At 35.8% G+C, this 17,389-nt stretch overlaps 1 protein-coding gene across 1 annotated transcript in view; it reads right to left on the reverse strand.

Annotated features, from left to right (window-relative positions):
- The window catches only part of LOC107560971 (piwi-like protein 2), a 43,294-nt gene extending 29,678 nt beyond the window's left edge, over window positions 1–13,616 (reverse strand). Inside the window, exons 1-7 of the mRNA XM_016245283.1 lie at window positions 13,550–13,616; window positions 12,538–13,002; window positions 11,410–11,515; window positions 8,403–8,514; window positions 7,841–8,041; window positions 7,154–7,264; window positions 4,113–4,230 (exon numbers count right to left, since the gene is read on the reverse strand). Coding sequence (XP_016100769.1) covers window positions 4,113–4,230; window positions 7,154–7,264; window positions 7,841–8,041; window positions 8,403–8,514; window positions 11,410–11,515; window positions 12,538–12,975 — 1,086 coding nt within the window. The 5' untranslated portion in view covers window positions 12,976–13,002; window positions 13,550–13,616. The remainder of the gene's footprint in view (window positions 1–4,112; window positions 4,231–7,153; window positions 7,265–7,840; window positions 8,042–8,402; window positions 8,515–11,409; window positions 11,516–12,537; window positions 13,003–13,549) is intronic.
- Window positions 13,617–17,389: the final 3,773 nt, after the last annotated feature.

Below are 17,389 nucleotides of genomic sequence, written 5' to 3' on the forward strand. Positions count from 1 at the left end.
CAGTCAGGTGTTGAGGCAAGTTGGAGCTAAACTCTGCAGGACACCGGCCCTCCAGGACCGAGTTTGGACAGCCCTGCTATAGAAAATGAGTGTGGTGAACTGAAGAGGAGAAGCACCATCATGGAGCTGGGAATCTGAAGGGTCTGGAGAGATTCTGGATGAAGGAATGGTCTCCGATCTCGTCAGGTGTTCTCTAAACTCTTCAGGCATTATAGGAGAAAACTCAGAGCTGTTATTATGCCAAATGGAGGTTTCAAAAAGCATTGAATAAAAGGGTGCCATTAATTGTGTCCAATGTGTATTAGAGAAAAACATTTGTCACGATATTTCCCATTTTAAATTCTTAGTCTCCAATGAAAGGTTAGATTTATATGAATTTTTTAAAATAAAAGATCAAAATGATTAACAATGCAGAGTAATTTTCACAGCCTTCTTTGATCATATTTACCAAGGGTGCCAATAATTCTGACCACGACTGTATAAGGTAAGGCTGTTAAATAGTCCCAAACTTGTTTTTGTTAATACAATTAAGTTGGGCCACCACAGTCATTTAAACATACAAAATGACACAAAGTGAAAACAACATGGCATTTTTGAGTTATGGAAACAACAGTTATCATGGTGAATATACACTAACATGAACTGTTAACAAAACGTGGAAACTGCTCCTGAATAGAATGAATATCATCATACCTTCATGCAAATCCTTCCCAGCTAACACACTCAGTACCCGTTATGTGATTTATCAGCAGGCTACTGTACTTTTATTTTATGTGTTGCATGCTTGTAGTTTCTGCGCTTTAGTGAAGTGATATGCAGTGAGCCGCCGCATTTGCGCGTGCTATTGAAGAGTGCACGCTATAACATCTGGCAGGACAGGATAGTTCATTTTTCTGAGGTGAGAGACTTTTTTTCCCATAAGTTACGAAAATAACGATAGAATAATGACATTAAGCCTGTCAACATCTCATCTGACCGCAGATACTGAATCGGGACAGCGCATTTTTCTCAGGCACGCTTTACTTAAACTGTATCTGACAGAAGTGTCAACAGCTTTCATGCACATCTTTTAAAATAAAAGTCTCGCATCAGAAAAACATTTAGAATGGCGTTTTTGTTGTTGATGTCTTTTCTTTGGCTGTACACTCCGCGACCAACTCAGAGCGGTCTCTCGACCCCCACCAGTTGAGAAACACTGCTCTAAACTATAAGGAGCCCTTTTACAATTAAAAACAGAGCCCAAACTTAAATTAAATTACTATTTATTTTTTAAATATAATAAATCAACACTCAATTAAAAAAAACATATGCAAACATGTAAATTGCACAATGCAGTTTTTAAATTAACTTCTAAATGATAAAAATTATATTTGTTGCTGAAATATATTCATTTACACAGTGGCTGTCATAACTTGTTTCATAACAGATTTATTGAAACATGCATTAAATAATTAAGACATCACTAACTGGTAAAATAAAATATGAGTATATAGTCTAATATTTCAAGAAATGCTCTTCCCTAGTGAACTAACGAGCTGTGGACACTGATGACTTGCCTGAAGTCAATGAAATGCTACGTGACATTTTGTTTACAAGCCGTTTTATTGACGTCTTTCTGCGGTTGATTGAGCGATCACGTGAGGCATGAGATGTTCATTTCTAGGGGTGCTCCACATGAATTGTCACTTGCACAACCGAGGCAGTGTCTTATCATCACTAAAGTTTATAAAATGCATTTCTTTTTAATTCTTGCCAGTGTTTAACCAGTGTTCTCCTGGAGACCGTGCGCTCATGCACACTCGCAGCGCACACACATAACGCTAGGTTCACACATACTCCGTTTGCAGTGTGTATTTTTTCCTTGCTCATGTTAACAGATTAAAGCGTTCACACAGCACACGGTTGTGGTCCAGGAGAGGAGCTGTGCTGTGACAGCGCATTTTTTGCGGTAAATATGAACATGGATTGACAGAAAATATAGTAATAACACCAATAAAATGCATATATTAAATTATAGTCTACTGTGTTTCACAGTAAGCTGTTACAGGCTTTTTGGCTAGGTTTAAAGGAAAAGAGCACTTTCAGATAAAGAAGGCAATAATACACGGCACTCGTGGAGGTAGGAAAACAAAGTTCTTTATGAACCGCATGATTGCTTGTAATAAAGATTTAAATGCTAAAGCAAAGTGCTGACTGTTTCTGTCAATGGTAGGTTTTAATTTAGAATGTTTGTGATAACGTAAGAAAAGTAGTTTAAATGTTTTGCCACTTGCTTGAGCAAATTAATATATAAATCTAGAAGTAAATGCAAAAGTAAAAAGCATTGAATAATGCGTTTCTTATAATTATTGCGTTTAAACACATCTATGAAAAATTTTATTACTGTAAAAGAATCACAATTATGAAAATGCATTTTCAGTAACAATGTTTGGATTTGAAATCAAAATAATGGATAAATGTTGTGTTTGTGGTAAACAGCCACGGATCAGTAGTGGACTCCTGTGTGAAAGCATGCTCAGTCTGTGCCGCTTCTGTACCACACATGGACTGTATGCGCACTGCAAAAGGAGTGTGTGAACCTGGCGTACAGCTCACAAAATTAGGCTTGTGCTGTGTGTAAGCTATTGTGCAACAATTGCACGATTGTAGAAATAGAAATGCACTGCATGAGCAAACATTTAGGTGAGATAAATATATATTTTTGAAAAATGCCCCCTCCACCCCTCAAATTAAAAACAACTTACAAGAGTCACCTAAAAGAGGAATCCACCCCCCCCCAACTTTCAAAAATTAAATTCAGGCCCTGAATAGGGATGTAAAGGCACGATTATAGTGACCAAAATTATCACCGTAATCAGTATTATCACGGTGCTATTAAGATGTTCGGATTTTAAATGACAACTTGACTGACAACAGTTTAATAGCATGTTGAAATATCTCATGTAAATGTTCAAATAAAGCTTTGAAAAAGTTTGATAAAAAGGTAAACTTCACATTTCAGCCTTTAAATAAAGAAAAGATATGTCAAAATGATAATTGATTAATAAATGATTATATGTATTTTATCTGCTCCATAAATAATTCTAGATAGCTTATCTGAATTGTTTAAATGTGTAGAATCCACATAAGCTTGTTTTTCATCAACGGTCAAAATTTACAGCAGAGCATGCAAATTCGGTCCGTTTATGTTGCAGACAGAAACTGCTCACAGGCTGAATGTGAATATAAGTCTGTGTAAATCCACTCGCTGACAGCAGGTGGCGCTTATGGAAAAGCAGAATTAGAGCTGTTTCTCGTAACCTCCGTGGACAAAGCAGTATTGCGATTAAGAACACTTCCTTTAGGTATTACATGGAGCGACGATGAAAACAAAATGCCATCGAATCGTTTCTGAAGACAGTCAGAACCTTCAGAGGTACATTCATAATTCATTTGTATAATTCTTTTAAAACCTCAGCTTTTCCGCCGTTTTCACTCAAAACGAAACTACTCTGCGTGCTGTGTGCACGCGAGACTGTGAAAACGGTGCTTTATGCTGGACAGTATTTATTTATCGCGAGTTGTTCAAATCGTGGTAATCTAATACGGTTTTAATTATAATTAAAAGATGAAACTATAATACTAACCGTGGGGCATTTTATCATGATTTATCGTCAAACTGGTAATCGTTCCATCCCTAGCCCTGAATAAATGTCTAAAAATCCTGATTGGAGTATTACTATAAATAATTCTACATGATAAAAAGAAGGATCGTATCAGTGATCGGATCGGCAGATACTGCTTTCTGGGATTGACGATCAGTGATCGGCATCAAAAACCCCTATTTATATCACATTAAACCTAGTAGAAAAGAGGAAGGGATGATTGCGGTGATGTTTGAACTGAGGCGTTTATACAGCGATCTGTCACGCCACAACAGAGAGCATCAAAACGGCATTTATTGTTTGAATTTCCTGAAAAAAGACTTTCAATGAAGTTCCACTCATGCAGTGGTTAATACAATGCTGTATTTGTTCGCAGTACTGCAGGTACAAATATGTGAACCATTACACCCCTAGTAATTACGTGCATTTAAAGTGAAAAAACAACAATCATCTAACATGCACACAAACCTCTTCAAGACGTTTTGGCAGATAGAGGATGGATCCGTCAAAAGCCACTACCTCCCCTGTAGTAGGCCGATGCTCCTTCATCATACCAAAGCGCATACCGAGAGACTCAACGTTCGGCCTGAAATTCAACAACTGCCATTAATCAGGTTTTCTCTAAAAAAGATGCAGCTAATCGTAATTATTCAATCAATACTGGTTACTACTGTATATAAGGCATGATCTACTTTAGTTTGACAGGCAGAGGCATGTTCCCATTAAAAACTGCATACGAAGGTGCACTAACACTAATTTGTCTTCATACTTTGCTGGCCATTATTGATCGTCTTGAACAATCAATATTAGACAGCATTAGCACTGAAAAATTCATGAGGTAATGTCTGAAGTTTATGTTTGTTTCCATTCTTCCATCTTCTCAACTCTCGCACTCTCTACTATAATTCTATTTTATCTACTCGTTTTCTTTTTTATTTAAAAACCTTAACCTTCTAACACTTGCACACTCTATTTCGATTCTAACTACTGGTTTTCTTTAAAAAGAAAAACAAAAAAAGAGCCTAACACTTGCATTCTCTATTCTTTTGACTTGTTTAAAAAAATTTACCTTTAACACTAGCGTTTCCTTTTTTTTTTTTGTCTGTCTACTTGTTTTCTTTTTATTTGTTATATAAAAAAACCTTGCTATGTGTACTGCATTAGGCTAACCGAGACTTGTCACAGCACACTGGTTTTGATTGCTTCTATTGCCCTCATTTGTAAGTAGCTTTGGATAAAAGTGTCTGCTAAATGACTAAATGTAAATGTTTTTAATGGGATAACTTATAAGTGCCCTACTGTAACTGTGATGTTAACTTGTTTAAAATAATCTAGCACAATAAAAACACATCTGGTCATACAGTATACAGTAAATTCAATACAGCAGCCACCAAAGACTTAAAAACTATATTTTTAACTATATTTTGGCAAATGTGCCCAAATCCGATTTTTTTTGCTCACACGTGACTCGGATCTGTTTTTGTCATGACAGTGTGAACAGCACAAACCGCATGGAATCTGATCTTTTCAATTACGATTTGTGCCACTTCCATATGTGGTACTAAATCCGATCCATGTCAGATGTTTTATGACCGCAGAGTAAACGGTCATGTCGGATTTCATGCGACTTTTACGCCACTCTAGATCGACATTCGTCATAATTCCGCGCTGACGGGAGACACTTCAGAGATTTGTACATACCCAAAGTTATCAAGACGGTAGCGAAAGGTAATCAGTGGAAGTGTAATGTGTCAGAACTCATAAGAATTACAGTGACAACCAGTGTTAATTATTCGTCAATGATATTTTTTTCACTGACGACAATGAGACGATAACGAACTAAAACTCTTTTTGACTAACAAAAACTATGACAAATCTATTGACATTTTCGTCAACTAATAAAAACGAGACGAAAATGTTAGGGAGGGACGATTTGGGAAGAGATTCATTCAGAATGAATCTGCTGCCTGGTTCGGAGGTTAGATGCGTACATATGAACCGGCGGGACATAAGCTAACATACACTTGCTGCACATCGCATAAAACGTTCAAAAAATGTCAATATGTGGGAGTAAGAGAAGAGCAGACATATAGATAAATCTGACGACGCAATAGAGAACTCAATTCGGTATGGTTTTCTGAGCGGAGACACTGAAGCATACACACACACAGAAAGCGCCTCTCACAGCGCGCGAGTATTCTCTCGAGTCGCATGAACGGAGAATTACACACAAAATGATGTCGAATTGTCCGTTTTGACGAGTATTCATGTAAACACAGTTGATTATGTCTTAAGTGAACGTAAACCGTAGGGAGAACGTGTATCAGTACATTGCATCCAGTGCTGCTGTGCATTCGGTTTTAAAGGGATAGCAGCCTAATTTAGTTGCTATTGTCTGAGTCACTGATGTTAATCAAGCAACAAACGAAACACAGAAAATCACGCACTGCTCTTGACTGAAAAACTTTAGTAGCCCTAAAGATTGATCTAAATGTATTTATAGAAATAAATATGCCTGCTTGAAAGAATGAAGAATATGGTAAACAAGTTGCTATAAAGAATGCATAATTAGCCGATATAACCATTGGTATTTCATTAATTGGTATTTCATTAATAAGAAGACAATGTTCTTGTTCTTTATTTAGTGGTTTTATTTCATTTTAACTTAAAGGCATGTTGTGTGTCACCGCAGTTAAATCGGTGTCTATCATGATAAAACCTTAATATCAAAACTATATAACGAGTTTGGAAATTTTAGAGAAATGCTTAATAAATGCACTGTAACTAAACCCATTAGATTTTAGCCGACTACATTTACTGTAGATTTAGTCGACTAAAACTAGACTCAAACTAAAAACAATTCAGATGACTAAAACTAAATGGCCTTTTAGTCAAAAGACTATGACTAAAACTAAATCAAAATTTGCTGTCAAAATTAACACTGGTGACAATTCTATATACAAACAAAACATGAGGGCTCGTATCATAAAAGCTTCAAAACTCTGCTGTCTTCTGTCACATCCTTGTCTTTATTTTTCATATTGCCTGCACATAATTTCGCCAGATTCGGCAGATTACACTACAAATAAACACATAATCGCTCACTTTATGTCCTCCGTGTTTACTTCCGTACGAAAATTTTGCCAAATCCAGTTTCCCTGCAGAATCAGGCTACTTTCCCACTGTTGCCGCGGGATGTTTTTCAACTTCGTGGGTCGACGCGACCCCACTAACACGATGTTTATCCCCCTGAACATGGTTGTGCTAGTTTTGGACTAGTTTTGTGAAGCAATTGGGTGGATTTTGTTGTGTAAACCTGGAAACCCTGTTCGTATTGTTCTTTTGCACATGCGGGTCAGTTCAGAACCATGATCTGTTCACACTGTTAAACTGATATTGGCCACATTTAAAACAACAATGTGAACCGCTACACAAAAAAAATCGGATCTGAGAAAAAAAATCAGAATTGAGCATTAAGGCTCGCAGTGTGAGCGTAGCCTTTGACTCACGTAAAAGTAACATGGTACTGAAACACAGCTTCATTTTTGCAACAGATGGGGATGTAGTTTGACCCGATGGATACGGGACAGCCTTTTGTTCCCATTTTCTGCAGAGGCTCCCTGTAGAAACACATTGTAGAAGAGAAACATTAGTCTGTACCAACTTGTTGGATTGATTCGTTACTAAGCACAGCACCAATGGAACAAATAATTAGCAAATTAGGCAGAATTGGGCCATAACTCACCTATAATGTATATTATGTACACACAGTTAAAAAGTTGGGGGTCAGTAAGTCTCATGTTAATAAAGGATGCATTTATTTAATCAAAGATATTGTGAAATATTATTATAACAACTGCTTTTTAGTTTAACATTTTAAAATGTAATTTATTCCTGTGATGAATTTTCAGCATCATTACTCCAGTCTTCAGTGTCACATGATCCTTCAGAAATCATGCTAATATGCTGATTTGCTGCTCAAGAAATATTTCATTTTCATATTTTTTAATGTACACATGGTTAAAAAAAACAGCATTTATTTGAAATAGAAATATTTTGTAACATTAAAGATGTCTTTACTGTAACTTCTGATCAATTTAATGTGTCCTTACGGAGTATGAATTTCTTAAAAACCTGCTTGAAATGATTTTTTAAATTACAAACAGGACAAGAAATGACTGAAAGAGAACTCATACTTCACTGTCTCAATTTTCACTTCAACTTTTGGGGGTGTTCCTGGAGGAACTGGGGCTTCTTCAGAGACGGAGGCGGCAGACTGCAAGGAGAACGGGGCAGCAACGGGAGAAACGGGGCCCGAAGGGCCAATCGGTCCACGGCCTACACTCATATGGGGCAACGCAGCTCTGCCAACACCAACAAATCCTCTGCCCAGGACACTGCAACCACACAAAGCAAAACTCATTCTGATGCAGTCTGATTCAGTCCCTAATCTCACCCAAAAATGAAAAAGATATTTTCAATTGTGAAGCAAAATAAGCTCCAAAAAGACAATGACAGGCCCATAAAATGATCATACAGGCGACTCGTATGACTTCTTAAGTTGTCTGAAGCCATATGTGAGACAAACACACACAGACCAGAAGAAAGTAAGTCATGCAGGTTTGGAATGACATGAAGCTGAAGAATTTTTTATTTTGGGGTGAACTATTACTTAATGTTTTTCCACGTGCAAATAAAAGATGCAAAGAACTAGCAAATCCAAGACACTGCACTAAGAAGATAAACACGAAACAACACCTGATGGTTTCTTCTAAGCGAGCTTCTTCTCTTTCCGGAGTCAGAGCAGCTGCCCCAATGATGGTCGGCTTAGACTGGAGATCTGCCCCAAGATCACCTGCTGCCCCTCGTCCTGAATTAGGACAGAAAATCCAACATACAGTACAGATTAATAACAGAGTCATACTCACAGTGAAATGCTGGTTTCAGAGTTCACACTGCTTCTTCTTTAACTGAACTGTAGGAGATGATACGAGTACAAAATATGGATAGAAAGACATGAAGGATCACAAATAAAGTACACATCTAATTGTACTGACTAGGGCCTTATCATTTCCGTGATGCAGAAAACACGGATGGAATCCTGTTGTGGAATTTACTCTATTATGCTGAAAATCACAGATTTTTGCCAAATTTGGATGGATAAAATGCCTGTACACACGTAATCAAATCATGATATGGACTAGAGTCTGTGAAAATTAAATCACAAAAAGATTGCAATTAAATAGGAAGTCTACATGTTCTGTGTGCATGGGACTGAACTTCATCTCCACAGCTGCTCGGAGCGTCACTTCACCAGCATTTCACCATTTCATTTGAGAAAACTCATATAAACACAGAAACTAAATTCAACCCATCAAAATAAAAGTTTGGTGTAACCTTAAAGTATAATAGAAATATATTATTATTGCACAGAAGAATGTACTTCTCAAAGCAATGAGAATAAAAATGTTAGTTTATTAAAATATTTTAAGGCATATCACACCATTTTTCATTTATTTTTTAACACTAAGCCTCTATTGTTTTATGCATTCATTAGATTACATAATTGATTAAATCATAAAAAAAAGAATCTGAAAAACTTAAAACATAAAACAGAATTTCTGGAAAAAATAAAATTTCATAGGGAAATATTATTGCAATTTTAATACATTTTTTAATTATTAAAGTTGTTATTAGTTCAACTGAATATAGACATACTTTTTGGTTATTAAAATTGAAATCAAGCCATTAAAAATGAATCCAGAAATAAATAAACAAAACAAAAGGGAATTTGGAATAAAACAAATTTGTTGTTTTTTTTAGTATTGACATTAATACTGCTATCTGACAGTGTGTGCCAAATATATCAAATGGGAACAGCTGCTGATTGGCACAGATTAGCTCAGACAGTTGATTAATCCCAGAACCGGTGCATTTAGGGACTTAAGAAACACTGGGACAATGAGCCATAGGTTGTTATAGTGCTGGAAAAGGTTAAAAGTCTCATCTTAAAATGTCATATTTGTGTTGAAAAAATATATTTTTTAAGCCAGTCAGGTCAAGTGCGGCCCGAAAAAAGAAGAGGCTTCCCAAGAGTTGTGCGGAAAGGTCACAGAAAGTCACTGTTTCAAGACGCTAAGGACTATTTAAGTCCTTACAAAGACAAAAAACCTCTTAAATAGAAGATTAATGGGCTTAAGTTCATCATTTGTATTTACATTGCAGATTAAGTTTGTTTTCATTATTAGCTACTTGACCTTCCTGCTTTCTTCAGCAGTAAATTGCACGTCTAATTGGTGACTATTCAACATTGTTGGTGTTGCCAAGGATACAAAAATGATGGCGCACAATTTAATGCCCACTCCAATCAACCTAGCGCTGACATGAATAATAAAACAGGTATGAGTTTGAATAAATGCAGTACACAGCAGGGTTGACTAAGACGTGTTGTATTTCTAATGGTATAATAGTATAGGCCCTGCTCCTTATGATGCCAATATGCAACTTTTTAAAAACCAAATGTTGCATCTCAACCTGAATGAATGCGCAAACATGCTGGCACTAAATGTTCACCATCTATCAATGGTTTGGGGTTGGTCAGGGTTATTTTTATGTTTTTCCCCCCAAAAAAATAAAAACCAAGGCTGCATTTATTTGATCTAAAACCACAGTAAAACTATAATATTTTGAAAAGTTAATACAACGTAAAATAACTTTTATTATCTGACTATATTTTAAAACATAATTTATTCCTGTGATGCGCAGTTGACTAAGACGTGTTGTATTTCTAATGGTATAATAGTATAGGCCCTGCTCCTTATGATGCCAATATGCAACTTTTTAAAAACCAAATGTTGCATCTCAACCTGAATGAATGCGCAAACATGCTGGCACTAAATGTTCACCACCTATCAATGGTTTGGGGTTGGTCAGGGTTATTTTTATGTTTTTCCCCAAAAAAAAATAAAAACCAAGGCTGCATTTATTTGATCTAAAACCACAGTAAAACTATAATATTTTGAAAAGTTAATACAACGTAAAATAACTTTTATTATCTGACTATATTTTAAAACATAATTTATTCCTGTGATGCGCAGCTGTATTTTCAGCATCATTACTCCAGTCTTCAGTGTCACATGACAAATCGAAAATCATTTTGTAGAAACCGTGATACATTGTTTAGAACTCCTTGATGAATAGAAAGTTCAAAAGAACAGCATTTATATGAAAAAGAAATATTTTGAAAAATTATAAATTAGGGCTGGGTAAAAAAATATCGATATCTCGATATTAATCGATTATAATTTTTACGAAACGATATTGATTCTTAAATCCCAAGAATCGATTAGTCCTGTTTTCAGTTAATGGACGGAACGTTGAAGGGCACTTCCCATCCAATATATCGCAATAAGCATTGTGCTTTGGTACTTTTAATATGAAACAAAGTCTCCGATTTCAATTTCTGTCCGTTGTATTGCAGTATTCAAACAATAAATGCCGTTTTGGCGCTGTTTAATGTGGAGTGACAGATCGCTGTAGCGCCTCGATCATCAGACACGGCAGCGCGAGGCGCACGTGAACTGATCATCTACTCCACATTAATACCAAGCACATTAATACCAGTTTCAGCACAAAATAAACATGACTAAACATCCGAAGGTAAGTTAAAAGAAAGAGTACAACTTTACAATCCGTCTCATGTAATCTCTCAATAAGTGTTTCAGTGAAGCAAAAATAAATCTTTTCACTTTTTCCTCTCACATACCAACAGGTGTAGCTCCTCTGCCCCACGTCTTTCCCGGTTCAATGCCCAGGCCCCTGAACATGGACACCAGCGATGACCCCGGCCCCAGGAGCCCAGGAGCCTCAACCTAAACGAAAGCCAAGCCTGAGACTTTTCCATAAATCTATTGCCAAATCAAATGTGTTAATCTGGAACTTGTATAACAATAGACACTTATTTCCTCAAATTTGGTGAGACTAATTAAATGCATTTAATTGAATTCGCTAATTGAATGAAGTAAATATATGTGCTGCATGTTTCAGACTGAAGCATGGCACTGTGTTTACGCAAGCAGTTCATTATCTGCTGGTGTTTGCAGCACCTAAGAGCAGCTTGGTTCACAGATGTTGTGCATGGAGTAATAATAGTCATTAAATGTCTTCAATAGAGTAACAGAAACAGCTTAAATTACCATTTACTATGTTTTTCAGCTTGAATGAATGTGTTTGCATAGCAGAAGTGACTGAATTCATTTTATGATGCTGCACAAAAATTCAGCAAACAGTTTGTTTGTTTTAAAAGTTAGTTGGCTTAAAATTAAAATAATACTAATACAGCCATACAAATTAATATTGTAATTGTACAGTTGTAATGCAAAGTATAACTTAAGTTGTTTAACTTTCATTTGATTAAAAATTGTTTTATGCCAGAAAAAAAAAAAAAAAACTTTCATAGGGCTATTGTAAAAACACATTTTAATAAATTAGGTTGTTTTTATGCATTCATAATCAAATTAAACACAGAATTTGGTAACAATAAAACAAAATGTGAAAAAAAAATAAAACATTTCATAGGGCCCTAAAAATGTAATTTTTGTTAAACTTTTAATAAACTGATGTGAAATGGTTTCATGTTTTAATTAATTAGGCATTTAATTTAAGCATTAAAAGGAATGAATAATCAGCGGGATCAACGGAATCTTGAAAAAATAAAATGGAAAAAAATGAAATTTGGGAAAAAATAAAACAGATTTCATAGGACCCTAATTATAGGCTGGCTGTTTAGACACACATCAGTGTTCAAACACCACGTAAAAGCGAATTTTGCACAACAGCTCCCCTTTAAATTGCAATCTTTATTAGAAAAATCACAATTTCTATTTTTTTTTACCTGGGCGATCGCTGGAGCCACCTGTGTTTGCAGCTCAGGCATCTTTTTTTGCCTGGATTTTTCAATGTCCAGTGAAGGCACTGGTCCCACAGCAGCCCCTCTCCCTATCCCAACACTGGGCTCTGGAGTGGGCAGCAAAAACCCTCGGGCTCTTCCAAAACCTCCCTCGTCTGTCGCCAATCGCACTCCTCTAGGGATGCCCACCAGAGGCACGCTTACAGAATGAGTTATGCCTCTCCCAAACCGCACAGGCATTTCTCCAGGTATGCCTAAGGCTCTAGCTCGTCCAGGAAGAGGATCATCTTTAGGCAGAACCAGACCTCTGGCTCGCCCCAATGGGGGCTGGTCACGCAATTGACCCTGATCTTCTGCTGACTGCATCCATGGCATGCGGGTGACCCCTGGGGGCCCCGGAAAGGGGGGTCTCTTTGGATCCATTTCTTCCTCTGCTGCACTTCAATGCATCTGACAAAAACAAAGCACAATGAAGGTTCTCTTGACATGTCTATCTACAACACTGTCAAAGCACTGCAGAAGCTTCAAGGCAATACATCATAACAGCGCTTTTTCTTAGCACGCTTCCAAGAGGTCCAAGAGTCACTGTGCAAGACTTCTAGAAAATATGCGCACTGAAGCACAAAAAGAAACATGCCCAAAAATGTCATGTTAATTGCTGTAATCTTTATCTCAGTCGACATGCGCACGTGCCTGCCTGACAAGCCTCTAAAACTACAGCTGAGATTATTTCACTTTTTAATTTTGATTTGCAAATTAAAATTAAATGACTTTTTGTTTGTTTGGCTAGGGGAATATAGCATTACCGACGTGCATTTAGTACTTTTTTGGCCTTTGAATGTCGAAACTTGACAGCGCGCGAAGTCCATTCAATCGGATTATTCGACAGATTGACGCACGCAGTAACAAAACGCAATTCTATTCGATTATTTTAGAAACAAATGAGGTTGACGCATGCATAAAACCGTAAAAAGGGTATAAATTAGGCTAAATGTACCTGCAAATGTAGTCGACACTTCTGTGCTCCAACAACCGGGTGGACTGAATCTGAATCGAACAATTACTGATTCAGTGTTATCCGATTCGTGATTCTTTTCAATGATTCACTTAAACCAGTTCATGACTCATTCGTAAGTAAAAGGAAAGTTTGGGAACACTTTTGAACTTGTAACTCAAATAAACTGGTCAATGTTTTTAACATGTTTGTGCATTTAGGTTTTTTGATAGGCTAACATTAGTTATCAGCAGTGTTGGGGAAAGTTACTTTTAAAAGTAATGCATTACAATATTGCGTTACTCCCTAAAAAAGTAACTAATTACGTTACTTAGTTACTTTTTATGGAAAGTAATGCGTTACATTACTTTCGCGTTGCTTTTTTAAATATAAGCAGGACTTGATTGTTTTTAATAAAATAAGTTATATTTATAGCAAATATAAAAGCCCTTTCACACCAAAAAGTGTAATGAATAAACCTCAGGCTGAAGCAAAAGTAAATTCACGTCTGTACAGTAGAACACAGGAGAAGAAACACTCTTCAGCAATAAAAAAACAAAGCATAATTGTTAGTTTCTCTAAAGTCATTTGTGCTTATTAGTACGGTTGAACTGGATCAGCAAAGGTCTGCAGCAAAGACAATGGGATTAGATACATTTGTGTTATTTAACATATTTAATTCTTGCAGGTTTGCGTCATATTCTGAGTTTTAATTCTTTTTGATGAATACTAAATCTGTTTTTTGTGAGTGGGATGAATTAATGCACGTTCACATTTAGTCTAGAACTACAGTAGCATCATGTTCACACAGCGCACACAACTCAAACACGATTTCTCCCAATATTAGGACAGGAGACGTGTCAGTCAATAAATGGGAAAACAAAGTAACTGGCATTACTTTTTTGAAAAAGTAACTCCGATATTCTCTTGTAAATTAAAAAGTAATGCGGTACTTTACTAGTTACTTGAAAAAAGTAATCTGATTACGTAACTCGCGTTACTTGTAATGAGTTACCCCCAACACTGGTTATCAGTCCATTCAGTCCACCAAAATCAGTCCATTCTTTGTTAATGTTTTATTTGATGTTCTCTGTAGACAGCGTATTAAAATACAGACAAGCAAAAATGATGTCTATTAAACAGTCAATCTTTAGCTTTTCTTAAATATCTGATATATAAATGTGGACAGAGATGTTAAATTTAGAATAAACAAAGTTTTCCATGGATGTTTATTTGAAAATCAATCCAGTACAAATGATAATTACAAGACAAATACTGCATACCTCCTCTTCTTCTTGCGAGATATTTCTAAAAAAACCCCCGCTGTCATGGACAAACTGCTAAATTTAGTGGCTCTGAAAGCCCAGGATGTCCTTTTTATGACACACCACTTAAAACAGGGACGTGTGTGGTCTCACAGAAATGTATGAAATACAGATGTCCTCTACAGAGAACAAAATTCAGCTGTGCCCGGGAGATTATTAAAAATAAAAAGGGCAAAGCTTTAACCCCTTCATGTTTGGAGAGTTCCTTTAATGAAGCTAAATTCAGAAAAGAAGCAAAAAACGGGTTTGGTTTTGAACGCAAGCTTCAACAAGCTTTTAACTATTAAGATTAAATCTGGATTGGCATGAAATCCCTTACGAAAAAGAAGTTTATCCAAGTGTGCTATTAGTATACTTCTTTTAAACTATAAAATAGGAAAGTATACTTTTAGTCTACTTTTAATGTACTTCTCAGAAATATACTTAAAATGACATTTAAGTATACTTGACTCATAGCCTACTTAGAAAAATCTAAATATATTTGAGCTATACTTGTGTTCCTAGAATCTGTGTTTTCATTGTTATACTGTAGGGCGCTAGTACACATCTTCTGTACAGAATTTCCAAAAAACACAAGTGAAGAAGAAACCGAAACAACAGATGCTTCCACATGTAATCTAACACGATCATCAGACATAAAACAGCATCAAAACTGTGCAACGTTATGGAATGCCGAAGAGGTAATACTGACTGTAAAGCTTTGGGGTGTTGCTTTACTGAGACTATACTTCAAAGTGTACTAAAAATGCTACTACAAGTATTTAATTAGAAAACTCAGAATTCATATAAGTTCACTTTTAGTATAGTTGCAGTACAAGCTAATAATATTGTTGTAAACTAGTTGTGTACTTAAAGTTTACTACTGTTATACTTAAAGTATACTTAAAAGTTTACTTTTATATACTAGAAAGTGGTCCAATTTAGTCCCAGGGAGTACTGAAATAGTACACTTACAAGTATACTACTAGTACACTGATATTTGTATACTTACTACATAAAGTATACTTAAAAATATACTTGAACTTTACTTAAGTATACTTAATAAAATAAACTTGAAGTATACTATTTTTTGGTAAGGGATGTTTCAAAAGTTATCAGAAAACTAAAGAAAAATAGCATAAGGAATCGTCTATTTTGAACAGTGAGCATCAAAGTGTTCACCCCTTTTCCCCCAAGGACTCCTGTAAGCCTTTGCTGCATGAGAATTCATTTTCTTGCCACTACCAGAGTTCACGATGTTAAGGCAAGAAATATTTTCACAAAACAGATGATGCTGCAGTCTTATAGGTGGAATGGATACTGTATAGTATTCTATTTGTTTCAGCATGCACAGAGATAACTTACAGATCAGCTACAACTCTGACTTATCTGGTGCTGTTTTCCATACATATGTATTGCCCTGCTATTGTTAAACTTATAGTATCTCAGAAATGTTCTTCAGGTTTGTTTTCTGCTCTAACATTCTGCTCTGTGCAGTGATATAGAAAAATAAAGATTCTAAAAAACACTCAACAAACAAACTTAATTTGTTAAAATGAGTTACACTAAATACAAAGTCATTATCATACTTTATCATACTTTGGGAAATGTTTGATTCATTTTGCAGTCAGTAAATTTTAATTATAGTGTGTTGTATTATAAGAAAGCATCAAGTCAAACATCTCCTGCCATAAGTCTTTTTGTCTTCTGCCTTTGGAGGATTGTGTGACACATTTCTTCTTTATTTCCCCTGTGCTGTATATGATTGTGAAGACACAAGCTAGAGTAAACACTGTTTTATTATGCAGCCACAAACATATCTTTGAGCTCAACAGACATCTCAATTAATTATTAAAATGTCTACAGAGAGAACATAACTACTGGAAGGAAACTTAGCTCTGCCACATTATCCCACATTCTCAGGTTGGAGATTAAGGTGATCCACAAAAAGGGAAATTCAGGATAATATCTATAAAGTAACAAACTATAAAAGGCTCAAAACTTAAGTATATCAAGCGCATGCAGTCCCTTCACAAGAGGCTGCTGAACTGTGAGGCAAAGGCAGCAGACAGAAATAAAGTGATTTCATACAATGAGAAAAAAGTGGTGTAGAATTTACTTCAAAACTATTTTCACTCAGAAATTGCTAGTAAATGTACCAAATAATTACAAGAAGAAGAAAACGCAAGTAACACATTGAATTAAACTCTTAACTTCTGAAGCAGAAAGACTGAAATAGTATTTTCTTGTAAACCCACATCGAAAATCATTTTTACAGTTTATTTGTTTTGACTGGTAAAATGTGGCATTCAGTGATCTGATATTTCCTATTTTCGTGTTCGTACTTGGCATTGCTGTACATCTGAAGGCTCATTGTGGCTTTCCTATCACACCGCAATTAAACTCACACACTCATTTGAAAGATTTGTAATTTTTCAAATGTTCTGTCCATTTATTTTTACATAAAGCTTTTTTAATGAGAACTACTCTGTGCACCAAAGATACTTCAGAGATTTAGTTTTCTAAATGAAATGTCAAT

This window comes from Sinocyclocheilus grahami, unplaced genomic scaffold, assembly GCF_001515645.1.
Source record: "Sinocyclocheilus grahami isolate Dianchi unplaced genomic scaffold, SAMN03320097.WGS_v1.1 scaffold749.1, whole genome shotgun sequence".
Taxonomy (NCBI): domain Eukaryota; kingdom Metazoa; phylum Chordata; class Actinopteri; order Cypriniformes; family Cyprinidae; genus Sinocyclocheilus; species Sinocyclocheilus grahami.